General features: G+C 42.9%; 1 protein-coding gene across 4 annotated transcripts in view; it reads right to left on the bottom strand.

The window, feature by feature from the left end:
• Nucleotides 1-27500, bottom strand: part of LOC135103657 (neuropeptide CCHamide-2 receptor-like) — a 292047-nt gene that overhangs the window by 17485 nt on the left and 247062 nt on the right. For 3 of the 4 annotated variants that reach the window (XM_064010210.1, XM_064010212.1, XM_064010211.1), the window contains 2 exons: nucleotides 22023-22225; nucleotides 10652-10836 (listed from right to left, as the gene is read on the bottom strand). In XM_064010210.1, the coding sequence (XP_063866280.1) occupies nucleotides 10730-10836; nucleotides 22023-22225 (310 nt within the window). In that variant the 3' untranslated portion in view covers nucleotides 10652-10729. The remainder of the gene's footprint in view (nucleotides 1-10651; nucleotides 10837-22022; nucleotides 22226-27500) is intronic. The other variant, XM_064010213.1, reaches the window with a different exon arrangement.

Genomic DNA, 27500 nt, shown 5'->3' with positions numbered 1-27500 from the left:
CTTGTAGTTTCCTCGTTTCGCGGGCAAAGTTTACACACCTGCCAGCCATTTAACAAGCCGTCCACTTCATACAGCTTGATGAATGCGGCCGGTGAAGCGTGATTAGATGTGCATTATTCTGATTGCAAGCAGTGGAAGGAAGAGAGAGAAAGAGAGATGGAAGGAGGGAAAGTTACAATGGGAAGTTAAGTAAAAGCTTCATACATGGTTTCTTCAGCTTCAGAGAGTGATTTGACGTGGTTGGGAGTTCATTAATGACTGAATTTGTGTTATTAAAAGGATAATAGACAAATGTAAGAGTGGCAGTTGTTCGATATGGTAAATTTAATATTGCTTTTGTTTTTGAAGGTGATTTGATTCGTGCTTCTGGATTGATCAATATAATACGGGGTTGGTTTGTGATGGTGATGGTGATGGTCCTGTCAGTTAGTTAGTGAGGGTTTTGAAAGTGTCCGTGTGGCAGTGAAAATGATTATTATTGTTGTGAATGTTATTGTTGTTTGTTTGTTTGTTTGTTTGTTTGTTTGTTGTTGTTGTTGTTGTTGCTGCTGCTGTTGTTATCGGCAGCATCATTACTACCACAACTAATACTACCACTACTACTGCTATAAGTAATATATCTACTACTACTACTACTACTACTACTACTACTATACTCATCCTTTCCCCTCATTTTGTTATTATTATCAGTACAAACACAACATAACAAAGCACAGTACAGCACACACACACACACACACACACACACACACACAAAGTGGACAAAGCGGAGGTGGTTAATTTAGAGGTGGCAGGCAGGCAGTGTATTACCTCCACACTCACTCACCCCTACAGGCAAGCACGCCACGCCATCGCCCTCCCGGCAGCGCCAAGTGATGCTGGTGAACCCACTAATGAAACCTAACCTAACCTAACTTAACCTAACCTAATCTAACTTAACCTAACCTAACTTCATCAAACCTAACTTAACCTACTTAACCTAATTTACTCTAACTTATTCTAATCTAACGTAACTAATCAAACCTAACCTAGTCTAGCTTAACCTACTTAACCTAACTTAATCTAACCTGACCTGACCTGACCTAATCTAACCTAATCTAACTTAACCTAACCTACACTAACTTAACCAAACCTAACTTGACCTACCTAATCTAACTTACTCTAATCTAACTTAGCTTAACTAACTTAATCAAACCTAACCTAACCTAGTTTACCCTAACCTAATCTAATTTAATCTGACCTGACCTAACCTAACCTAACTTAACCTAAGCTAATCAAACCTAATCTAATTTAACCTAACCTAACTAAACCTACACTTAATCTAACCTAACTAAACCTAGTCTAACCTGGCCTAACACAACGTAACAACTTAACCTAATCTAACTTAAACTAAGCTAACCTAACCTAATTCAACCTAACTTAACAACCACTAATAAAACCTTCGTGTGTGTAATAAATACCACTGAAAGGAATCGCATCTCACTTGAGTGTTTGCTCCATTGATGCATCTTACTGGAAAATTGATTATAAAGGAGAAGAAAATTGTCTTGCTTTTTTTTTTTCTCTCTATTTCCCCGAAAATAATTAACTGGAAAAGCAATTAGGAAGTGCATCATCTGTTTTTTGTTTACTTTCTTTAACTAACTTCTGGGAAAAACGGTTGAAATAAAAACTGAAAGAAAGACTGTGTAATAAGTAATTTATATCAGTGAATGTTATGATACGTCTACTGTCTTCTTTCCTTTACTAAAAAAGAGAATACAGTAACTATAAATAACAAAGTACTTAGAACTTAACTGGGTTTATTTCCTTCATGAAAACTGTCTACCGCAGTGATGCGAGGAATGAGAGTACACGTAGTATTAAAAGGTTAGTCGTTTCTATTTCCCGGTTATTCTGCTTACTAAAGCTTCTTGCTGGGAAATAGGTGAAGAATTACGGAAAACAGAAACGAAAAATTCACTTGTGTTTATTCCTTTCTCACTCCCTTCATTAAAGTCTCCTACTCGGAAGTCGAAGAGTAGTGAGGGAATATTGGATTGGCTTGATTATAACTAGTAACAACCTCGCGTTCCACTCAAATAGCACCCGACTCGCGGCCAGAAGGTCCCAGGAGGAGGCAACCATACACCCAAACAACCTTAATCAGCTAGCAAAGATGCTTTAGCCCTTTAAAGCGGTACAGGATTCTTCCCTTACTGATCCATCCTGCTACGACTCCTCGCTTCTTTTCATCAAATGCTTCATTTTCCGGGAAGCCCGACAGGGGGAAGAAGCAATTTTCAGAGCGGAGTCAATTAAACTCTCCTTGAATGGCTCGCTTTGCAATTATAAACACTGGAGGCTTTGATGTGGGCGGCGCGGAGACCACACACACACACACACACACACACACACACACACACACACACACACACACACACACACACACACACACACACACACACACACACACACACATCCCCTAAATTACCCATGTTTACACTCCAGACCTTGTCATTGACAAACACCCAAGACGTAACTGACAGAAATCCACTTTGTTCTTCCCGTCTGTCTCCTTCCGTCCCCTCGTATCTGCATCGGGTAACCAGATATCCTGTTGCCCTTCCCTGCACACGAGACAAGGCAAGACGCTCACCCTCCCTCCCTCATTCCCTTCCTTCCTCCTTCCCTCCGAGCCGGGATGTTGTTCAGGGAAACCGAAAATAAGTGCAAATTGTCCGTCAACTTCTCAGCGAGTGTAAGCTTCCTTAGACGTGACAAACAGGCTGACGGTGTTCCCATTCCACGTCTCCTCTTCTTCTTCCCCAACATCATCTCCTTTTTATTTTTCCTCTTCCTCCTCCTCCTCCTCGCTCCTCAACGCCCTTTTAGACACAAGCCACCTCCCTCTTCTCATTCCTTGCCATTCCTACTTTCCTTTTCTTCAGAGTCTCACCACGCCTCCCTGTCCTTTTCGCTTCTCTTTCTGCTCTCATTTCCTCTCATGTGTCTTCCTCCTCCTCCTCCTCCTCCTCCTCTTCTCTCTCTTGTTCACTCTTGCTCAGTGTCATTTTCTTAGCAAGGCACTGGTGTTTCCCCGCGCTTTTCCGACTTCCTAACAATCTCGTGATAAAAAGAAAATCTAAGAAAAAAAATCCTGAGAAAGGAGTAGACCGTGAGGAAAATTGCGTGGCCGTATTAACCTTAAGACCAATTACGACATGATAGCGAGGGAGCGAGAGCCATTCTTGACAGGTATTCTGAAGCTGCAGGTAAGAGAGAGAGAGAGAGAGAGAGAGAGAGAGAGAGAGAGAGAGAGAGAGAGAGAGAGAGAGAGAGAGAGAGAGAGAGAGAGAGAGAGAGAGAGAGAGAGAGAGAGAGAGAGAGAGAGAGAGAGAGAGAGAGAGAGAGAGAGAGAGAGAGAGAGAGAGAGAGAGAGAGAGAGAGAGAGAGAGAGAGAGAGAGAGAGAGAGAGAGAGAGAGAGAGAGAGAGAGAGAGAGAGAGAGAGAGAGAGAGAGAGAGGCATAAGAAATAAGGGAAGCTGCAAGAAGCCACCAGGCTTACACGTGGCAGTCCCTGTATGAAATATACCTACTTATTTCCGCCTATCATCCGCATCCATAAACCCGTCTAATCTTCTCTTAAAGCTCCCTAATCTCTTAGCACTAACATGATTATTAAGTACGTTCCATTCATCTATAACGCTATTTGAGAACAAGTTTCTTTCTATCTCTTTCTTAAACCTAAACTTTTCAAGCTTGAACTCGTTATTTCTTGTTCTATCCTGGTTGCTGATCCTAAGAATTTTGCTTATATCCCTCTTGTTATAACCCTTATACCGCTTAAAGACTTCTATCAGGTCCCCTCTTAACCTACGTCTCTCTAAAGAAAGTAAATTTAACAGCTTCAATCTCGCCTCGTAAGGAATACTCCTCATCCCCTGTATCCTTTTAGTCATTCTCCTCTGTACTGATTCTAATAGACCTCTATCTTTCCTGTAATGTGGGGACCAGAACTGCACAGCGTAGTCTAGATGAGGTCTGACCAGCGCCAAATATAACTTTAATATTACTTCGGGCCTTCTACTTTTAACACTCCCAAAAATTAATCCTAATATCCTATTTGCCTGTTTCTGGCCTCTATGCATTGTTTTCCTAAACGGAGTTCAGAGCTAACTATAACTCCTAAATCTTTTTCGTACCCTGAACCTGCCAGAGTTCCGTTGTTTATTGTGTACCTACTGTGAGGGTTCCTTCTACTTACGCTAAGTACTTTGCATTTGTTGATATTAAACTGCATTTGCCATCTGTCCGTCCGTTCGTTCATCCTATCTAAATCTGCCTGCAAGGCGATGGCATCCGATTCTGACCTAATTAATCTACCTATCTTTGTGTCATCCGCAAATTTACTAACATCACTACTAATTCCACTATCGAAGTCACTGATATATATATATATATATATATATATATATATATATATATATATATATATATATATATATATATATATATATATATATATATATATATATATATATATATATATATATATATATATATATATATATATATATATATATATATATATATATATATATATATAACAATGGGCCCAATACTGATCCCTGTGGCACCCCACTTATCACATGACCCCACTCGGATTTAGAGCCGTTTATTAAAACTCTTTGTCACCTGTCGCTTAGCCATGACCTTATTCAGCCTAACACCTTCCCATCTATCCCGTGTGTCCTAACCTTTCCCAGAAGTCTCTGATGGGATACCTTGTCAAACGCTTTACTGAAGTCCAGATATAAGATGTCATAACTATCACCATTATCTACTGCCTCGTATACTTTACTGTAAAAAAAACTTAACTGGTTCGTCAAGCAAGACTTCCCCTTCATGAAGCCATGTTGTGACTAATTTATCAAGTTATGTTTGTCTAGATGTTCCCTAACGTTCTTCGCTATTATTGACTTCATTATTTTACCTACAACTGAAGTTAAGCTGACAGGTCTATAATTAGACGCTAAAGTTTTATCTCCTTTCTTAAAGATGGGTACTACATTAGCCTGCCTCCACATTACTGGTACCTCACCTGACTCAAGTGATTTCCTAAAGACAGAAACTAACGGCTCACTAATAACCTCTTTGCATTCCTTAAGTACTCTGGGATATATTTAATCTGGTCCTGGTGTCTTGAACTTTTTTAGCCTATCTATCTCTTGTTTTACTATCCTTAGTTATGGAAATATGTCAGCTTCTGATTCTCATCTGCCCTGCTCTCATCTGTTCACTATCTGGCATATCCTGCATGTTTTCCTGGATGAAGACAGTTAAAAAAATACTCATTCAGAATTTTACTAATTTCCTCCCCAGAACTAACCAGCTCCCCATCTGCTGCCTTTAATGGAACTATAGTATCGGTATTCTTCGCATAATTGCCCTTAGCTTTCCTCGTTAATCTCCTGACTGTTCTAACTAATTCATTATATTGAGGCCTTAAAAAACCTCTTCATCTACCCTTATATATACTTCTCTTCCGGCCTATATAGTGTTTTAACCTAGCAGTCATCCATTTAGGGTAATTTTTCTGTAATCTTATTGCTCTATGCGGGATGTTTGCTAACTGTCCTGTATGCAATTTATCTACGAAATATTTATACAACTCATCTACATTTACTTCACACAATCCCCTCATCTCGGCCCCTTCCATCCTCTCCACTCCCTCATCTACTCGCCTCGACCTCACCTCTCCCATCTCAGCTTGACCTGACCCTCCAACATACTCACACCTATCTCCCCCTCCCATCCTCTCTCTCCTTCCTCCGCCACTTCCGGACACATCTTCCCTCCTCTTGTCCTACCACCCTCACACCTCACCTCACCTCTCTCATCCTACTTTATCTCTCTCATCTCCGTCCCGGACCTGACCTCACCCTGCAATCCGTTGCCAGTCAGCTCCTTGGAGGTACCTTTTAATTCCTCAAAATCTGCTCTCCTAAAGTCAGGTATTTTACTAATGTGTTTGCTTCTAAAAGTTTCTTCCTATTTTAATTTGTACCTAATTTCCCAATGGTCACTGTTAACTAGCTGTCCTCCAACCTCTACCTGCGTGACTGCTTCCTCCCTGTTAGTAAGAATTAAATCTAGAATATTGTTCCCCCTTGTGGGTTCTACGACTATCTGCTTTAAAAAATCATTCTGAATTACCTTAAGAAATTCCTCTGCTTCCCTGTTACCCATCATCAGGCTCCAGTCGATATTCCTAAAATTAAAATCTCCTACCACACATACCTGACTGTACCTTCCTGCTCTATTTATTTCCTGTCACAGTGAGGTGTTAATTTCCTTTGTACTGTTCGGTGGCCTGTACACTGCTCCCAGTACTACTGACTGTGATCCTTCTTTAATATCTACCTATATCGATTCTGTTTTGCTATCTGTTTTAATTCTACTGTTAATGCAACACTGTAATGTGTCCCTAATGTATAACGCGACGCCTCCTCCTCTCCTGTTTTCCCAGTCTTTATAGAACATTGTATATCCATCTATCTTAACCTCTGGAATAAATACTTTTCCTGACATATCTAACCAAGTTTCTGTTAAGGCAATGATATCAAGGTTCTCTATACACGCTATTCCTCTAAGCAAGTCTATTTTATTCAAAATACTTCTACAATTTGTGTAGTAAACACTTAAGCTATTTCTCACCTTCCCTGAGCTAGTTACCTTTCTAGATTTAACTAATTTGTCGTTCGTTTTGACCTCACAACCCCTTCTTCCCTCCTGATTAACGAAAAAGAGCACTGGAGTGCAGTTACCTCCCGCTCGAGTGTTCCGGCCGAGAGAGAGAGAGAGAGAGAGAGAGAGAGAGAGAGAGAGAGAGAGAGAGAGAGAGAGAGAGAGAGAGAGAGAGAGAGAGAGAGAGAGAGAGAGAGAGAGAGAGAGAGAGAGAGAGAGAGAGAGAGAGAGAGAGAGAGAGAGAGAGAGAGAGAGAGAGAGAGAGAGAGAGAGAGAGAGAGAGAGAGAGAGAGAGAGAGAGAGAGAGAGAGAGAGAGAGAGAGAGAGAGAGAGAGAGAGAGAGAGAGAGAGAGAGAGAGAGAGAGAGAGAGAGAGAGAGAGAGAGAGAGAGAGAGAGAGAGAGAGAGAGAGAGAGAGAGAGAGAGAGAGAGAGAGAGAGAGAGAGAGAGAGAGAGAGAGAGAGAGAGAGAGAGAGAGAGAGAGAGAGAGAGAGAGAGAGAGAGAGAGAATAAAGAGCCTTGTTAGTGAGGGAGGCCGGGAGATGAGAAAGACGAAGACATGAAAGGCCGTGTGGGAGGTAGGTAACCGATGGCACAGGCACGGAGGAAGGAAGCTGCTGTATGAAGGGAGCCAGGGCGGGGGGACAGGGGGAGGGAAGCCTATAGGGATAGTTGGTGGGATGGCTGGGATAAAAGCTTTATTGAGGACGTACATGGAGGAGCTGGAGGGAGAAACGAGGAGAGAAAATAGGAAGAGCACAGAGGTATACGGATGGGGGGATGTTAGTTTAAGGAAGACTGTGTTTGTGTGGTGGGGAGGGGGTGTGCTTTTAGAAGAAGGGAAGGAAGAAGGGGCGTGCTTTTAGAAGGAAGGAAGGAAGGGAAAGAGTACAGAGCTATAAGGAAAGGAAGATGTTGGGATGTTGACATTTTAGGATGGCTAGTGTGTGTGTGTGTGTGTGTGTGTGTGTGTGTGTGTGTGTGTGTGTGTGTGTGTGTGTGTGTGTGTGTGTGTGTGTGTGTGTGTGTGTGTGTGTGTGTGTGTGTGTGTGTGTGTGTGTGTGTGTGTGTGTGTGTGTGTGTGTGTGTGTGTGTGAGCGTGTGTGCGTGCGGGGGGCGTCTTTCTTGGCTGTCTGTTTCAGAGGTGTGAGAGTAGCAGGTGGTGTTGCTAATATCACTGAAGGTTTCTTGAGTGTCAGGGCGCTAAGACGTCACCTCTCTCCTTCATCCATCTCAGAACTCACCGCCAACGTCTCCTTGTCTCTGGCGATGCTGAATGAACCCAGGCAGGACAACGGACACGGTAAAAGGACTCCTCTGTGTGTTATATCTCCAGAATCGTATATACCTTTTCCGTACGCTATATCTCTTTGAATGCTATACATCCTGCCTGAATGGTGAGCGAAATGGTGCTGAGTCGGAATGATGAGGAAGGGAGTCAAAGAGCGTCAGACGAGAATTTCTTTGTAATTTCAAATTCTTCACTGCATTTCAGGTTCGTGACAGCATCAAATATTATCAATTTTTCCAGTTCAGGCAAGTAAATAACTCCCGCCTCCAATACTTTCCAGATTTGATTCGGATACCGCCAGCATTCAGCGAGGAGAAGGAAAATACCGACACCAAAACATGCGAGAAAACAAAGAGGAATTTCAGGTCTGCACATGCTGGCAAGAAAAAGAAAATGCGAGTCCGCCTTCTTCCTTTCCCTCGTGCAGTGACCTGCGCAGGAGGTCGCATGATATAAAAGGAAAAGCATGCAATTAGTGACTAGTATCTTGATCCCCTCGCGATTGGAGTTTGCGATCCCGTCCGATCCATCCCTCGGAAAATTTCTCCGCCAAGGTCTTCCACGAGAGAAATTACGTGATTTCCGTGATTTCCTAATTCGGCCTCATGTTTCCACGACTTCGCGACGCCACTCAGTGAAGAAAATGTTTAAACAAAACCTAAGGACTCGTGCGGTGGAGAAATATGAACAGAAAAGTAGACAAAACTCAGACTTAGTCCTGAATAGCAACTAGGCTTCTAAATACTGTTATGTAAGGCGAGGAGAGAGTACCTTATTGTGACGAAGGTGAATGAATACGGAGATGGGTGATGGTGGCGAAGAAGAGGAAGAGAATGCACAGAATGGAGCATTGTGGTTTACAGAAAAGGTAATTGTATGTCAAGACAATTGTGTGGTGAAGGAAGGAGAGGAGGACTGGGAATGAGAGGGGCCGAATTGTGAGGGTGAGGGACAAAGTAATTAGGGCGAGGACGGAGACAGCGGGGAATTGTGTTGCTGGAGGACCGAAAATGGGAGGTGAAGAGAGAAAAGCAAATGCCAGAGAGAGAGAGAGAGAGAGAGAGAGAGAGAGAGAGAGAGAGAGAGAGAGAGAGAGAGAGAGAGAAAGGTGGCAGGGAAATACACAATAAATTGTTCTCTAAATGAATGAATGAATACTGTAGGATGAACTTTAAACACAGAGAGACTCAAATATTTAAGGCTTTCTGACTGACGCTGCTGAAAGTCAAAGGAAAGACATCAAATTGAATACAACTCGTAGCAAGGTAAGAGACAAAAAGGTACAGCGAAACGTGAAGGTCATCTCGAGAAAATTGAGCCAAAGAACAAAATGGTGGACAACAAAACGTGGGAGTGTGAAGCTGCGACACATATTACTTGTCAGGCGACAAAGAAAGAAAGTAAAAAGAACGAAAAAGAAAGTTAAGAAGAAAAGTTATGAGTATACGAATTGTCGAAAAAAAGAGAAGCACATAATAAAAAGATATGAATATGATTATTAGTTTACAGATTACCGTTGTTAAAGTTAAAGAAAAAAGGAACACACAAATTCCAGGAGTAAAGTATAATATAGCAGTCAAAAAAATATAAGAAATATATCAAAAAAGAAAAGCACATAAAAAAGTTAACGAGTAAAATTATGAGTATATAAATTATCGAAGTGGAAGAAAATAAAGAAAAAAGAGGACCATATAAATTCCTGGAGTAAAATAGACAAATTAGCAAAAAAAAAAAGTATAAGGAGTGTCGAAGAGAGAGAGAGAGAGAGAGAGAGAGAGAGAGAGAGGAGAGAGAGAGAGAGAGACGAGAGAGAGAGAGAGAGAGAGAGAGAGAGAAGAGAGAGAGAGAGAGAGAGAGAGAGAAATAATGAGCACACAAATTATCGAAGTGGAAGAAAATACAGAAAAAAAGAGGAACATAAATTAATGGGCTAGTGAAAAAAAGGACCCCCCCCAAAAAAAAAAAATAAATAAAATAAAATAAATAAAACGTATTAATCCTTCACTTTTGGCTTGAGTACCTTATGAAATCAGAGCTTCACCATTACAGAGTTTCGAGGAATTGCACACACGCTGGCAAAGAGAACAGCAAGATGAAAAGATGGAGAACAATGACTCCGAGAGAGAGAGAGAGAGAGAGAGGAGAGAGAGAGAGAGAGAGAGAGAGAGAGAGAGAAGGAGGAGAGAGAGAGAGAGCGAGAGAGAGAGCGAGAGAGAGAGAGAGAGAGAGATGAGAGAGAGAGAGAGAGAGAGAGAGAGAGAGAGGAGGGAAAAACAAGTAAATAACAGAAAGAAAAAAAGAAGAAAAAGGATGAAAAAGAAAAAAAAAGGAAGATGAATAAAAAAAGCAAAAAGATGACGAAGATGAAAGAAGGGAAGAAGAAAATGACGATGAAGAAAAGGGGAAAAATGATGACAAAATAAAAAGAGGGAGAAGATAATAAAGAGGAATAAAAAAGGAGGAAGAAGATGACAAAGGCAAAAAAGGGAGAAAGTAGATGACGAAGAAAAAAAAAAGAGGAAGATGACAAGGGAGAGAGAAAAGAAGAGGAAGCAGATGAACAAGACGAAAAGAGGGAGGAATGAAAAAAAAAAAAAAAACATTAAATATATAACAAACACTTCTGTCTTACCTGTATATGATTGGATTGAGACACGAGTGAATGAAGGGCAGGAGTCCAAGGCAGATCCTCATGTTGTAGACCAACGGCTTAAAGGACTCCTGAGAGAAGCCGTTTTTCTGGAACACGAAGAACACAATCTTGGGTCCCCAGCACGCCATGAAGAGGATGATCACCAGAATCAGCATCTTGATGACCTGCAATGAAGACGAAACAAGAAGCAATGATAAGATATTGAAGGACGAGACACGGATTCAAAACTAGTTCGCTGGTTCTTTCTGTGAATATGAAGTGTAAAGGAGAAGGTCCTTGACATATATTTTTTTCTTGATTCCATATATTGATCACTAGAAAGGAAAAAAAATTGAGGGGAATAAAGACGAGAAAACTGAGAAATGAGATATGAATTAAAAACTCGCTCACTGGTCTTTTCTGTGGTTATAAAATGTGATACAGGTTTCTAATATATGGGTAGATGTATCTATCGTGGTGTTTTTGGTGACCTGCCAAGAGAACCAGGGCAACTAGATTTAAAAATTGAGAACGTATCATGATTCAAAAACTAGTTCACTGGTTCTTTCTGTGATTATGAGAGGTGAGGGACGTTATTCATACACAAATTTCAATCACCTATGAGGAAAAGAAAACGAGAAATGAAGACGAGGGATTGAAAACCTGACCCGGATTAAATAAAATCTGCTCTTTTCCGTGATCTTAATACGTGATGAAGATTATAATTCTCTTTGCGTATTTAGACATGACATTAATTTGCATGCAGATGAAATATTGATGTTCTGCTTCTGTACAGATGTTACATTTTATACTCATTTCACTCTCTTGGCTTCTTCAGTCCCTTGTTTTTATTCTTGTGATTAACTTCATGACCTCCTTCTGTCTTTATTATCATACCATTAAGCCTCTCGCTTGGATGTATATATGTTGTAACCCAAGAACCAAGAAAAAATTAAACACGTAAGAAGGAAGAATGAAACAAGAATGAAGAAATGAAGAAGGAAATAAGAAGTAGAAAGAATAAATGAGGGAAGAAGATGATAAACACGAAAGCAGGTACTAAGATTACAAGAAGCTATCAACACCCTGATAGATGAGAGACGAGACGTGACCACCGAGGAGAACAAGATGCGGTGAGTCATCACAACACTAACAGAGCCGGAGATGAGTAGCAAATTACAAGAAGGGATACCTAGTTGGCTATTACTGATTTAATAAATAAGGGAAGCAGAGGTCACCGGAAGCAAATGACGTGGATAAGACAGACAGCCGGCACACTATAGGAAACGCCCGCCTCCTTGTTCCTGATTAGAAGATGCGATTACCAAAGTTACTCGAGAATGAACCTTATTGAAAGCTGGGAAAATAAACTGTGTGACCGAAGTATGGGAAAAATAAATACAGTTACTCGAAAATGAACCTTATTGAAAGTTATAGGAAAATAAACCGTATGATCGAAGTATTGGGAAATAAATCTTGTAGCAACGGAAGCCTTGTTGGAGCAAATGTCGCTCTAACATCACGTGTATATTATGAGGTGTAGGAGACGGGAATAGACAGGAAACAGAGAGACAAGCTAGACAAGGATGTCAGACCCAGAGAGGGTCAGGATGGGCAAGCCGCCTGTCACCGCCTGTCACAGTACTAGTAAGTAGAGCCAGACAGATGTAATGCAGTCAGAGTAAAATGTTGTTGTTATATATTGAGTATGTGCAGGCTGTGCTTCCTCGTTGATTATTAGTTGCAGGGTCTGTGTAGGATGTGTTTTTATCATTGAGCGCTGATTGTGTGAAGTGATTTGAATCGGAAGTGTCAATGTGAAGTGTTCCGAGATATCTGATGGAATTTGCGTGAAGAGAGAGAGATTAATCCAATTTTCGTAGTTTTTCGTTGTTGTCGGAAGTCGTATATGATCGTCTGAGTGTAAATATATGTAAATAATACAAATTAAGCAAAATTTATAAAAAGTTATGTGCCTTTCCTTGAACCCACAAAGGCCAGTCTTAGTGATTAGGGACGCAGCAAGATCGTGCAACATAGAAGCACGACACAGACCTTCTTTTTAAATTAAGGAGTTTTGTTATTTGCGCTTTCCTTAACTTGTCATCTCGTTAACTCCTGTTGGGGGTGCTTCTCCTCCTCCTCTTCCTCCTCTTTCCATGTTACGTTGCCAAATTACTAATCAATTTCCCTCTTTCTCCTCCTCGTCCTTTGCCTTCTCGTCCTCTTCTCGTCCTTTGCCTTCTCCTCGTCCTTGTTATCTTCCTCATCCTTGTCCTCCTTCTTCTTTTCCTCCTCCTTTTCCCCCTTGTCCTTGCCGTGTGTGTGTGTGTGTGTGTGTGTGTGTGTGTGTGTGTGTGTGTGTGTGTGTGTGTGTGTGTGTGTGTGTGTGTGTGTGTGTGTGTGTGTGTGTGTGTGTGTGTGTGTGTGTGTGTGTTGGGAAGACGGCGCATCAGACTTGTCAGATGTTAGCCTCGATCCAATTACTGTGCAAGGTCTGAAGGTGAGATGCAGAGTGCCAAGCTGCAATTACTCGTATTTTCGCAGGGACCTAGTTTTTGTCACGCGTGGATTTCCTCGTACCCTGTGGATTTTGTGGTGCTGTTATTTACTTATTTTTTTCTGTAGGTCTACCTCTACTTTTTTGTCTGGAAGTTTGTTTATATGTGTGTATGTGTTTATGGATGTGTGTGTGTGTGTGTGTGTGTGTGTGTGTGTGTGTGTGTGTGTGTGTGTGTGTGTTTATTTCCGCTGTTTCTCTCTCTCTCTCTCTCTCTCTCTCTCTCTCTCTCTCTCTCTCTCTCTTACATCCATACATTCATTCACATTTTTCATCCCTCCTTACCCACACGCACACGCACACACACACACACACACACACACACACACACACACACACACACACACACACATTCCACGGACCGGTACAGACTCAGTGCGATTCCCACCATGGTGCGAGCCATCAATCAGTAGTCCCTTCTAGATTAGACTTACCTTTAGGATTAATGTTAAGTATTTCCCCACCTCCTATGTACATTTTCAGTTTATTAACTGCTTAAATAATAAACCGTTTATTATTATTATTATTATTACACACACACACAAACACACACACACACACTTTCCCTTTTCCCCCAACACACCTACGCACACTGACGAAGGAAGAGGTAGGTGAACATGAAAATATATACAAATCTACTTCATAAACACTTAGTTGATCATTAAAACATCACGCTCTGTAGTTGCTAATAGAATAGGGTGTAATTAGGCCAAATTAGCTTGAGTTCTTGAGCCCATAAATAATTCACGAGAGTCAAGTGTTGTTTTTGTTATTGATGCTGTTGTTGTTGTTGTTAAATATGAGCGAGTCTAAACGCAGGTCAGAGTTAATTACGAGTGTACCTGAATATGGATCTAATGAAGGCAATATCCAGGTTGATTAAAATTTGTTGGGTTTCTCCTTCAGTAATAATGAGGGAGTTTTGTGTCTGCAGTCAGTGGTGTATGTTAACCGTACATTTGCTACTGTTTTGATAATTATTGTATCTTTGCATATTTCACTTTGTCCACTAATTTTTTTGGTTTGTTACAATATATTTGTTTTGATCTACTGTAATTATCTTGTATCTTTGTGTAATTCTCTCCATCTGCTGTATCAAATATTGTATCTTTTGTATCATTATATATTGTACAAAAATACAATATATAATACAATATATTGTATATTTATATATTGTGTCTTTATATATTTCGCTCTGTCTACTGTGATTATTATTGTACCTTACAGTATATTTTTCTTTATTTTTGTATCTTTGTAAACTTCGCCCTATTTACTAGAATGATTCTTAGTGTACATTTCTCGGTATCCTGTAATAATTCTTAAAGAGCTGTATATTTCACTCTTCTTACCGTAGCTATTATTGTATGTGTAAAATTCGCCCCTCTCCTGTAATTATCATTGTATGTAACATTTTTTTCTTTGTGAAGGCTTAACTAAGGCTAAATAAACAGAAGAACACAGCAAGCTATATAGGAGGACATGGTGAAAAGTAATTATTGAGAGGAAAAATAAATATGATACGTTGTGAAGCTAAGAAACTGCATCGATAACTTCACGTGCTTTATCAAGTATTTTCTTTATATTTTGAAAGGTTAACAAGAGAAAAGAGTCCCAGTAGGAAGTAGTAAGTCAGTAATTATGGGAATTTCTATACAAGAGTGATCATCTGGTGGATAAGTGATGACATTCAAGTGATTCTAAAAGTAATGAGACTAATACAGGGCAGTTTTGTATTGAAGTTTATACGAAATAATACTCAGATAAAAACACAGGATGAATAAAAAGAGAGGAAGCATGGAAAACACATTACGAAGCTATTGAAACTAACAAGAAATTCAGGGTGTTTACCGGTTTTTTATTTTTATTTTTATTTTCAAGGGTTATTGAAGGATAAAACAACAATGAGGTGGCAAGGAATGTAGGGTTGAAAAAAAAAAAAATGAAAAGAAACGTAGAAAAAAAGTATGACATGAAACTAACAGGAAACTCAAGTGGTTTGGCTATCTTTGATCTTATTTACATATGTTTTTCCTGTTTTTAGTGGTTAATTAAGGATAAAACACCAGATGATAAACACTCAGCTTGAATGGGAATGTAAGATAAAAAATATTCAGAAGATTCCTAAAAAAAAAAAAAGTGACGACGTGAAGCCAATGAAACAAAAACAAGTGATGGTTTGTGTATTTTCAGTTCTAAGGAATAGTCAACGATAAAAAAAGAAAAAAAAAAGAAAAAAATGAGCTTGCAAAGAATTTAAGATGAAAAAAAAAAAAAATCGAAAACAAAAACTAAAAAAAAAAAAAAATAATAATAATAAAAAAAAAGACAAACGTGAATCCATGAAACAGTAACAAGCGTTTCATATGGACCCGCTATTTCTTTTTTTTTCTCTTTATTTTTTTTCTCTTTCACTTTCCAAAGGGCGAAAGAGGGACTGACAGGATTTATGTACACCGTTATTGTTCGAAGCGCGGGTTAGGGCTGGGAACTGAGGATGGAGGAAAAAATACACCAGTCTTTCCCATTTCATTCTGTGGTGAGCTATTAGGGTTATGGAAAGAAAGGAGGGAAAAATGAATTTGTGATAGAGTCTGTAACCCTGGGGCAATGAACACACTGCGCAGGGGAAAAAGAGAAGAGTGAAGGAAATTGAAGGAACAGTAAAAGGTAAATGAAGGAGATGGAAGATAAAGTTGAAAGTGAAGGAAAAGTGAAAGAAAAAGTTGGAAGTGAAGGAAATTGAAGCAAAAATAGAGAAAAATAAACAAAATGAAGAAAGTGAAAGAATTAACGAAGGAATAAAATGAAAAATGAAGTGAAAAAAAGGGAAAGAAATGTGAAGGAAAAAATAAGGAAAATATTGCATAGGATGAGGAAAATGAAAAAGAGAAAATGAGGAAAAAAGATAGAAAGGACGAACGTTAAATGAAAATGAAAAAAATAAGGAAGAAAATAAAACAGACGAACATTAAATAAAGGACAAATGAAGGAAAATAAATAAAAAAAAAGTGATGCAGCCTCAAACTCAAATGCAATATACACGCAAATGCAACGAATAAAAAGGTTAAAAAAATATTTCTCAGGATTTAGCAAAATGTGAATCCGAGACTGATACATGTTGCATATAGCAATGGCGACCGAACCCTGCAGCACAGAAGCTAAAAAAAAAAAGAAAAAAAAAAAAAAGAAAAAAAATTGAAAAAAAATGCCCACATTCTCGAAGTAAATTAAAACAAAATGACAAAAATAGTATGAGGTTTGAATCTGTAATAATTAATAAAGTTAGTAATGTGTGGTTGTTAGCTAGTTGTGTGAACGAGTGAATGAGCGAGACTTGTGTGAGGCATGAATACGTGTATGAGTGAACGAGCTAGGCTTCAGTCATAAGCGTTAAGTGGAAGTGCGCGGCCTGGCGCCGGGAGATCACCTACCTCCAGCCTTCTGTTCACACCTTCTGTGAATAAACACCTGCACTGTTACCTGCGTTTCCTGTGCCCCTGCTGGTCAAGAGTCGAACATGGCGCAGTGAGTAGGATAAGGACAAGGCTGCAGTGGGTACGGCGCAGAATGGAGAAGCAGTTGGAGGCGCTGGCTGCCCTGCTAGCGCGACAGTCGGAGCAGAGTCAGGCTCGCGAGGAGCGTTTAACCCAGCTGCTGGAGAGAGTGGGGACACAAGCTCCCAGTCGCACCACGGCGAGCAATGAAGGCGAAACCACAGCCCGCAGCACGTCTACCCAGGGCGCGAGGTTCCCGACGTCCGCCACCATCATTCCTCACTTAACGGCGTCAGCATCTTTACGTGAGTTCGACACGTGGCGCCATAAGTTTGAAGGATACGTAACCCTCGCCAGGATAGACTGTCTCTCCCTGGCTGAGCAGAGGGCGGCACTCGCTGCTGTCCTAGACGACGAGTGGACCCGTACACTTCGCTACGGGATAAGCTTACCGAGAGACGCGGAGTTAAGAACCATCCTCGATGCAATGTGTGAGTACCTGCGAAGCCAGCGCAACATCATCATGGATAGAAGAGACTTCTACTCCCGCGTGCAAGAAACGCAAGAAGGTTTTGACGACTTTTTATGTGCTGTAAAGGAAATCGCCAATTTCTGTGACTTTTGCGACCAGTGCATAAACCATCAGCTGCGTGACAGAATTGTCGTTGGGACACGAGACGAAGTGGCTCTGAAACGCATGCTGGAAAACAAGAAACTCACCCTTGAAAACGCCATAGATATTTGCAGAGCATCAGAGAGCGCTAACCAGTGTAGTGCAGTACTAAGGGGCGGCTCTCACTCTTCGAGCCATGGTGTGAACGCTGTCTCGAACTACAGGAAGGGCAGTTTCGGGGGCTCAAGCCCCACGGGCTGTTATCGTTGTGGCAAAGATTGTCGCAGTGACAAAAGGGGATGCCAGGCAATAGATAAAGTGTGTCGTAACTGCGGGAAAAGAGGGCATTTTGCGAGTGTATGTCGGCAGACAGTGAGGAAACGACGAGGAGCTTCGAGGAGTTCCTCAACTGTCTCTCCTCATCGCGGTGCAGGCCCGAGGCGGGGAGCCAGTGCCAGTGTATACCAGCTCTTATCAGGCGTATACACAAAGACGGTGACGGCACGACCTGCGCCCCAGGTGCTCATTACCGCCACACATCCCGCTGGAAGAGACAAGATTACGTGGACTCCTGACTCTGGGGCCGAAACGACCGTTATTGGCCTCGACACGGCAACACTCCTTGGAATCCCGCCCTCCAGCTTGGCGCCCGCTGATGGTGATGGACTTTATGCTGCCGGTAATCACCCCCTCACCTGTGTAGGAACTTTCTCGTCGCACTTGCAACTGGGCGACAGGGAAGCTGAGACTGTTGTGAGCGTGGTGAAGGAGGTGAAGGGGGCGCTGCTTAGCTGGTACGATTCCATCGCTCTCGGAATCCTCCCCGAAGATTTTCCGGCTCAAATCCGACCGCTACGCAGGGAAGAACAGCACACCGGCAACAGCTCCATCAAGTACCCGACCGCCTCGCAGCCACCTCTATCTACGCCCACAGAAGTGATCAGCTGGCCTCATTCCTACGACCCAACGCCACAGCAGCGTGCGGGGCACGCTGCTGCTGTGATCAAGGCCTTTCCCAGCGTCTTCGAAGCAAAGGAAGGTTTACGTGCAATGGCTGGTGGATCCATGGCCATCGAGTTGACAGACGACGCTCGACCCTTCGCCGTAACAGCATCTCGTACAATCCCTTACAATTGGCGTGAAGAAATTAAGAGCCAGTTGGAAGAGCTGCTTAACAAGGGAATCATCGAGAGTGTGGACTACCCTACGGCATGGTGCCACCCCATCGTGCCTGTCCCAAAAAAGACATCTGGTGTAAGGCTGTGTGTTGACCTGACACGACTCAACCGTTACGTGAAGAGGCCCGTGTATCCAGTGCGCTCACCTCATGACGCCATCGCCTCGATCGGGACCGGAGCAGTTTGGTTCACCACTCTTGATGCCAAGATGGGGTATTTTCAAGTCCCCATTAGAGAAGAAGACCAGGATTTAACCTGCTTCATAACACCTTGGGGTCGGTACAAGTTTCGGCGAGCGGTTATGGGTCTCGTCTCGTCTGGAGACGAGTATAACCGTCGAGGAGACCAAGCTCTCGGCGACATACCTAACACCATCAAGATCGTGGACGACATCCTGGCCTATGACTCCACCTACAGTGCGCACTTAGCCCATGTCATTCAGATTGTGCGGCGGTGTGACCAGCACGGCATCACTCTCAACCCACAGAAGTTTACATTCGCGGAAAGAGTGGTAGATTACTGTGGTTACTCTGTTTCTGGACAAGGCTACACGACAGACTCAAAGAAAGTTAAGGCAATCTCTGACTTCCCACGACCACAGCACATCACCGACTTACGATCATTCATGGGTCTTACAAACCAGCTTGGAAGCTTTTCTCCTGCTGTGGCTGCAGCTGCACAACCCCTCAGAGATCTCTTACGCCCGAAGAACAGTTGGTGCTGGTCTCCTAACATGAAGAGGCGTTTGAGAAGGTGAAACAGTGTCTCGTCAGCCCACCTGTCTTGGCATACTTCGACCCATCATTACCAACGATGCTACAGACTGACGCCTCAAGGATGCACGGATTTGGATTCGTTCTCCTGCAGAAGCACAGTGACCAGTGGAAGATGGTGCAATGCGGGTCAAGATTTGTTACAGACACAGAGAGCCGCTATGCAGTAATAGAGTTGGAAATGGCTGCAATCGTCTGGGCAGTCAGGAAATGTGGCACCTACCTGAAAGGACTCCCTCACTTCGATCTAGTGCTCGACCACCGCCCGCTGATACCTCTCCTCAATAGCAAGTTGTTGGGAGAAATAGAGAACCTGCGGCTGCAGCGCATGAGGGAGAAGCTTGCGCAGTATTCTTTCACAGCAAGCTGGCAAAAGGGATCGACACACTGTGTGCCCGACGCCCTCTCACGTGCTCCAGTACAGGACCCAGTGGAGGAAGAGGATGCTGCTACTTCTGGTGACCTCGACCCTCTCCACTCAGCGGTCATCTCAGCGTTATCTGCCACCAATGAGGACGGCGTCCGCTTAGCACCACTCCAGGATCAGACTGTGGAAATGGTACGTGCCGCAGCAGCAAGAGACGGGGAGTACTGCTTGCTCAAGAACGTCATCATCGAGGGCTTTCCCTGAATCATTGCCACGACCTCGATCACCGCTTGCGTACGTACTGGCCGGTGCGCAGTCTGCTGGCCGTAGACGACGACCTGGTGGTTTTACGGGCCGAGGCTTCTTATTCCTCACAGCCTCCGCCGAGAAACACTAGAGCGACTCCATGACAGTCATCAGGGGATGGAGCGCACCAAGCGACGGGCCCGACAAACGGTGTACCTGGCCTGGTATGGGACAGAGACGTTGAGAACGTCGTTTCTGGATGCTCACTATGCCGTCCACTCCTACCAAGCCAAGCCAACGAACCTCTCTGGCAGGACACGGACACACCCAGCAGGGTGTTTGAGTCAGTTTCTGCAGACTACTTCCACGCAGCAGGCCGTACATACCTCGTGTATGTAGATCGCTTGTCTGGGTGGCCTCACGTGTCTGCATGCTCACGTCCAGCATCGGCTGATCAGCTCGTTCGTGTCCTTCGGGGTGTGTTCGCCGACACGGGCGTGCCTGTTCTCCCTGAGGACTGACGGTGGACCGCAGTTCACTTCTTCATCGGTACGCGGCGCTTCCTGGCTCGATGGGGGGTGGAGCATCGTGTATCTTCACCTCATTATCCACGCTCCAATGGTCACGCCGAGGCAGCGGTCAAGGTCCGTGAAGAAGCTGATCCTCACTACGACCACACAGCAGGGACACCTGGACGAGGATGCGTTCGCTCGCGGGTTGCTGGAACTGCGCAACACTCCGAGGGCGGAAGGGCGATCACCAGCACAAGTCCTCTTCGGGTCATCCTATGAGGTCCTGTGTCCCGGCTCATCATCGCTCATACGCTCAGGCAGTGGCAGCGCGCTGCTGATGAGTGCGACGCCAAGGCAGAGCGACTGAGGAAGAAAGCGAAACTTCGCCACGACGCGTCCGCCCGTACTCTTCCTCTCCTGCACCTCGGTGGCCACGTCGACGTTCAAGATCACACGACAGGCCTCTGGGATCGCCTGGGTGTCATCGTGGCTGTTGGGCGAAGGAGAGACTACCTCATCAAGATGGGCAGCGGTCGCGTGATGTGGGCGTAATAGAAGACACCTACGCCCACACAGACCTCCTTGCTCCCCTTCCTGTCGAGCAGCACACCGCTCATGGCGGTGCAGCGCTTCAGCATCAGGGTCACGAGGAACACCACCATCCCGGCAGCCCGGAGCATCAGGGTAACGGGGTACACCGTGGCCGAGAGCAACCAGAGCGTCGAAGCAGCCGACAGCGTAGGGAGCCGAGACGACTGCAGGTGCGGTGGCACCGTAGCACCTACGATTAGTCGTACGTGTTCATTGTACGCTGTGTTTGTTTTGTGTATATGTACCGTGTTTTCTGTACTTCAATCATTGTAAACTTTGTTTCATGTGTTACGGTAGCCATAACAAAGATAAGGAATCTTCCTTATGTCTCGGGGGAGGTGTGTGGTTGTTAGCTAGTTGTGTGAACGAGTGAATGAGCGAGACTTGTGTGAGGCATGAATACGTGTATGAGTGAACGAGCTAGGCTTCAGTCATAAGCGTTAAGTGGAAGTGCGCGGCCTGGCGCCGGGAGATCACCTACCTCCAGCCTTCTGTTCACTACCTTCTGTGAATAAACACCTGCACTGTTACCTGCGTTTCCTGTGCCCCTGCTGGTCAAGAGTCGAACAAGTAATTCAAGCCATATAAATAGTATAAATCCCTTGGATATTTTAATATGAGTCAGTAAGAAAGAGAGAAAGAGAGAAAAAAAAATAGAAAAAGAAATCGTGACATAAAGCCCTTTACATTTTAATATCGATAGTAATAAACCACCAAAAGAAAAAAAAGCACAAACTTTTAATTCTCTTAGCAGCAATAAGCGAAACGGCAAAAAAAAAAAAAAAAAAGAGAAACATACAGCTATCCATTGCATCTCTTATATAAACACGTAAGACCAAACCGTAACACATCCACTACAAACCACGTACTTATTTACAAACCTAACTAGGCCTTGTACACCCAAACTGACATTGACAAACCATTGGGGCCCCTCCCGCCTCACACAGAACTGATAACCAATGCAACACAACCTCATTTACCGAACTCCCTGATGCCACTCTGATCTGAGGCACGAGGGTATGAGAACAGACACTCACCTGCTTTCTGGCTTGCTTCACCTCCTCTCCGGACCTCTGGCGATGTACGCAGCGCCGAACCGAGCAGTAGGAATGGAAGGCAGCCAGACCAGACGCCACGGATGGGGAGGACTGCGATCGCACGAGGCCGGAAGTAACAGAGCACGAGGCCAGGGAGTGGTGGGGACGAGATGCTGTAGCGAGAGCGAGAATCAAAACGGGAGCTGTGAGGAAAAAGAGAAAGGGCGTGGTAGTGAGTGTAAGAGGAGAGCAAGGACAGACGGAAGGGAGAGCAGTGAGGCTGAGAGAAAAAACGTAAACGAAGAGGAGGAAACCGAGAACCAAAAAAAGAGAGAGTGTAGAGAGAGAGAGAGGAGAGAGAGAGAGAGAGAGGAGAGAGAGGAGAGAGAGAGAGAGAGAGGAGAGAGAGAGAGAGAGAGAGAGAGAGAGAGAGAGAGAGAGAGAGAGAGAGAGAGAGAGAGAGGTGCGAAGTGTGGTGCAAAGAATTGGCTTTGGGGAATGGATGTGTGAGGAAGAGAGTGAGAGATATACATAAAAATACATGAAGGGATATCAATCTCTCTCTCTCTCCTCTCTCCTCTCTCTCTCTCTCTCTCTCTCTCTCTCTCTCTCTCTCTCTCTCCTCTCTCTTTCTCTTTCTCTCTCTCTTCTCTCTCTCTTCTCTCTCTCTCTCTCTCTCTCTCTCTCTCTCCTCTCTCTCTCTCTCTCTCTCTCTCTCTCTCTCTCTCTCTCTCTCTCTCTCTCTCTCTCTCTCTCGTCCATATTAGTATCAAGTCGTAGGTTTCTTCATCTATAATTTAAGTCAAAGTTTTACTCTATTTATGAAGTCTTAAAATGTGCTTTGCTTTGTATAATCATGTACGAGGATCCCCCCCCCCTCTCTCTCTCTCCTCTCTCCTCTAATGCTCACAGTCAAACAAATGAGCTACAAGTCCCAAAAGACCTGCTCTAAATGGCCTACAGGGGGACGAGGCGGTGACACCAAACAAACTCGAGGAATCCTGCTGGGTTCCTCCCTCTTACAGGACCCGTGGATTCCTGGCCTTAAAGGTATTAGCGCCATCGTTCGCGTGGCTCTCAGAATACCTCTTAAAGGCTGAGTAACAAGAACATCGAAGCCAAAGTTAGATCACAATATCACAGAGAATTTACATACTAATCTGACGTGAGAGGGATGATCAGCTGACGAGGGTTCATTAAGATTAAAAGGAAAGACATCTGTAAGCTCTCATCTGCAGTCGGGTTTGCTTTCATCATTTGTGCGACTACGCGTTGTTTCATCATCGACCAAGCTTAAGTAGGGTAATTGTCTTTGTTACCCAGATGCATCAGTGACCTGCTAAATTTTGAAGCTCTGCTGCAACTGAGGCTTATACATATTATTGCAGTCGAGTAATTCATATTAGATGTAGGCATGTATGAGAGAGAGAGAGAGAGAGAGAGAGAGAGAGAGAGAGAGAGAGAGAGAGAGAGAGAGAGAGAGAGAGAGAGAGAGAGAGAGAGAGAGAGAGAGAGAGAGAGAGAGAGAGCGAGAGAGAGAGAGAGAGAACAACTTTGAAGCGTCACAAGACCAATCAGGAATCCCAGACAGCGGCAGGCCAAGAGGCGGTGGCTGCCCTGCAACACTAATGCTTTCTGGTGGCGGAAAATGGACACGAGTGGCATCAATCAGGTGAGCAATAATTTTAAACAGACTCACGGCAAACACTTCAGTATTTAAGAGGACGATATTCCCTCGACGAGAGGAGTTATTTCCAGCAGAATGATGCCTTGCGCTGCTTCTCCTTTGAGACTGGCCAAGTGAATTATTTTATTATTTCCCTAGTTTTACCATTTTGCTTGAGGTAAACCTTGAAATAAATAAAAATTTACTGCCTTTCTCTTCTGTTTCGAGGTAAAGCAAATAAATGAAGTTCTAAAGGACCTGAAATACTGCTCTTGTGTCTATTTATAGACGAAAAGAATAAATTAATCTGAGTGATCTAAAATACCTAAAATTTCAGTGTTTTTGTTTGGAGGTAAACCGAGTAAATGCATATCTAAATTACTTAAACCACTTAAAATTATTCACTTTTTTTGTTTAAGCTAAAGTGGAGGAATCACCTTAAATATCTAGAATTTCATTACTCTAAAGTGGAGGAATCACCTTAAATATCTAGAATTTTATTATTCTCTTTGTTTTTTTAACTCTTTTACTATTAGAAAGTGCTTCCCATAATCATGTACAACTTTTAAGACGCCTTATTTTTTTGTCCTAGCATTTTCTTGAATAGCTCTTTAGCCTGGGAGAGACAAAATTAACCTCCTATTCTCCCCTTTTTCTGTTTCCACGGAAATCCTTTATAGCGCTCTGAATGCCGACAAAGGACGCCCATTACAGTAAAACGGTGAAGCCAAATAAACGTGAAGCTGATTTCTGCATCCAAAGGTATCGGATATAGGTCACTGCTAACAGATATTCTCACCTCCATCAGGCCAATACGAGTTCTGTTTCCACCTGAACTGAAGCTGTGGACAATTATAATCCTTTGATTGTTGCGCTGCTCCTGGTGGTGGGCAGAGCGTGTTGTTTGTCATGTCTGATTTGTTAGGAAATTGAACTTCTATTGTGGGTTAGTAGCAGTTTTTAAGTAAAGTTTTCATTCGTTCTATATTGCTAGCGTCGTTAGAATGTAGGGAGAAAAAATAAGTTACGTTGTTTGACACGATATTCAATTGCGGGAAAAAAAAAAAAACTACATTGTGAGCTAGCCGCGTGTTTCTTGTAAAGTTTCAATATATTCCATATTGTCAGCACTATTTGATATGGGCAAAAAGGAGTGTTTGTATTATTTGTCACGTAAATTGTAAGTTATTAGCATGTTTTTAGAAGGAGCCCCTCTTACATGAAAAAAAAAAAAAAAAAAAAATCGTTCCGCTTCTTCTTCCATATTGTCAGTATTGTTAAAATAAGGTTTCTATTTGAGAATATGAGGAGAAAAGCAAGGTTACATTGTTGTCACGTGTGTCTAAGGTTGTTAGCACTTTTTTCCGTAATTTCTTAATTCGTTCTAATTTTTCTTCCATGTTGTCAGTATCATTAAAATAAAGTCTTAGAGTGTATTAGGGAGAAAAGAAAAGTTGTATTGTTTGTCACGTGTACTGTAAGTTGTAACACTTTTCCTGTAAAATCTTCATCTGTTCTGACTTTTTTCCCATATCGTCATTATTGTTAAAAATGAAGTAAAAATATATGGAAAATAAAGAAAGGTTGTGTTGCTCATCCAGGGGGAAAATTCCTATATTGTACGTCAGTAGCATTTGCCTGCAAAATTTTCACTCGTTCTTATTCTTCCATATTGTCAGTACTGTTGAAATACAGTTTTCGCTGAAGTATACATATTGTTTGTCACGTGTTATTCAATAAGAAATAAAACATACAGTGTAAAAGCGGGTCCGCGGAATTCCTGTTGATTTTTCACCTGCTCTTATCTTTTAGTGTGGTCAGCTTTGTTATAAGAGTAAAACCCGTTACCAACGATGAGACCGAGAAAAAAGAAAAGATGTGTGGTCTGGTACGAGGTATTTAAAAAAGAAAAAAAAAAAATTGTATACTGTAAGCCAACTACATTTTTTCAGTATATTTTTCTGTCCGCTCTCATTCATCAGCGTTGTCAGCTGTAATACAAAAAAAGTTGTAACCTGAGTACAAGAGGGGAGAAAAGGTGATGTTCCCACGCCACAGATTGCCCAACGGCGCTCTTGTTAGTGAGGGTTACCTGTGCACGACCCAGGTGTTCGTGCCGGGGTGTGCTTAAGCTTATTTATTGATGTTTGTGCGTCTGTGTGTTATGTGAGGCTTGTCTTGTCTTGTCTTTCTTATTTCTTGGATGTCTACTCTTCTGTCTGTTATGCAGGGTTACCTCATAGTCTGCTTGTTTGACCTCTTGGATGAGTGTCTGCCTATCTGGTTATGTGGTTGTTAGTCTGTCTATCCGTCTGTTGTGCAGGTCTAATTCAGTTATCTGTGTCTGCTTGTTTGTTAGGTAGAGACGATTTAATTTGCCTGTTTGGCGATCTGACTGTCTGTCACTGTCTATCTGGCCGGCTACCTGTCTACTTCTATATTTGGCTGTTCTAATGTCGGCATTTTCTTTTTGTTTGGCTGGTTATCTGTTTATCTTTATCACTGTGTATTTAAATGGATACTTATCACTCTGCTCAGGTCACCACCTGTCTGTCAGTCTGCCCGTCTATCTACCTGTCCTTCAGTCTCTGTGCCATACCCGGAGGACACCACCACACCCACAGCCGTGCAACAACCGTGACACGATGACGTTAAACATGCTATTCCACCCTGGACGCCTTAACCGGGCAACAGGAAAAGGATGGGGGAAAAAAAATTGGAAGCCAACTTACTCGTACCTACAACAATGAATGCTGCTGCTCCAGTTACAGTGAAAGGTGACGGAACGAGGACGGAGAAGGAACGCTCCCTGACCACAAATATCTGGCGGTCAATAGGTGAACGTGTGGGAGGGATGGAGAAAATGGCAGGAGAGAGAGAGAGAGAGAGAGAGAGAGAGAGAGAGAGAGAGAGAGAGAGAGAGAGAGAGAGAGAGAGAGAGAGAGAGAGAGAGAGAGAGAGAGAGAGAGAGAGAGAGAGAGAGAGAGAGAGAGAGAGGATGGGAGTAAATTCTGCACTACTTCCACGTTCTCTATTCCTCTGACAGGGAGTTTAAGGTGCAGGATCAGCAGGTTCCAAAGTCTGCTGACACGCGGGGGAAAAATATGCGGCCACTGGTACTTTTTATGAGACAGGAGCCAAAGGAAGAGGGAGGGAGAGGAAAGCGATGGACACAACGTAGGGTTTCATGGTGTAAGGGATATAATGAAGGGCAGATAAACGCGGGTTATTTGATTTAACGAGTGTAATTTAATGGTATTTGTGAGAATGTGTTCTTTATTTGGCAGTGGGAAAAGTGGTAAAAAAAGCGGGGAGATTACGAGAGAGAGAGAGAGAGAGAGAGAGAGAGAGAGAGAGAGAGAGAGAGAGAGAGAGAGAGAGAGAGAGAGAGAGAGAGAGAGAGAACGCCAACGCTATGTAAAAATACACACGTGATAAGAAACATTACCTTAAAAATTAATACGAATTAAAAAGGTACTGCAAAGACGACGAAAGCAACAGAGAGAGAGAGAGAGAGAGAGAGAGAGAGAGAGAGAGAGAGAGAGAGAGAGAGAGAGAGAGAGAGAGAGAGAGAGAGAGAGAGAGAGAGAGAGAGAGAGAGAGAGAGAGAGAGAAACACTTCACGGAATTACCAAATGTTTCCTCACTAATTTCCTGCATTTATCTTTCTTTTTACATTCCCTGGACGTCAAAGGGAAACTAATTGAAATAAAATGCGGCACCAGTTCCTCATTTATCCTCTAACATGAAAAGACTAGACTATGGAAAGCATAATACTGCTTCCTCTTACTCCAGGCTCACTGTGGACGAGG

This window comes from Scylla paramamosain, chromosome 9, assembly GCF_035594125.1.
Source record: "Scylla paramamosain isolate STU-SP2022 chromosome 9, ASM3559412v1, whole genome shotgun sequence".
NCBI lineage: Eukaryota > Metazoa > Arthropoda > Malacostraca > Decapoda > Portunidae > Scylla > Scylla paramamosain.
The sequence above is the reverse complement of the archived record's forward strand: the minus strand, read 5'-3'. Positions and strand labels throughout refer to the sequence as shown.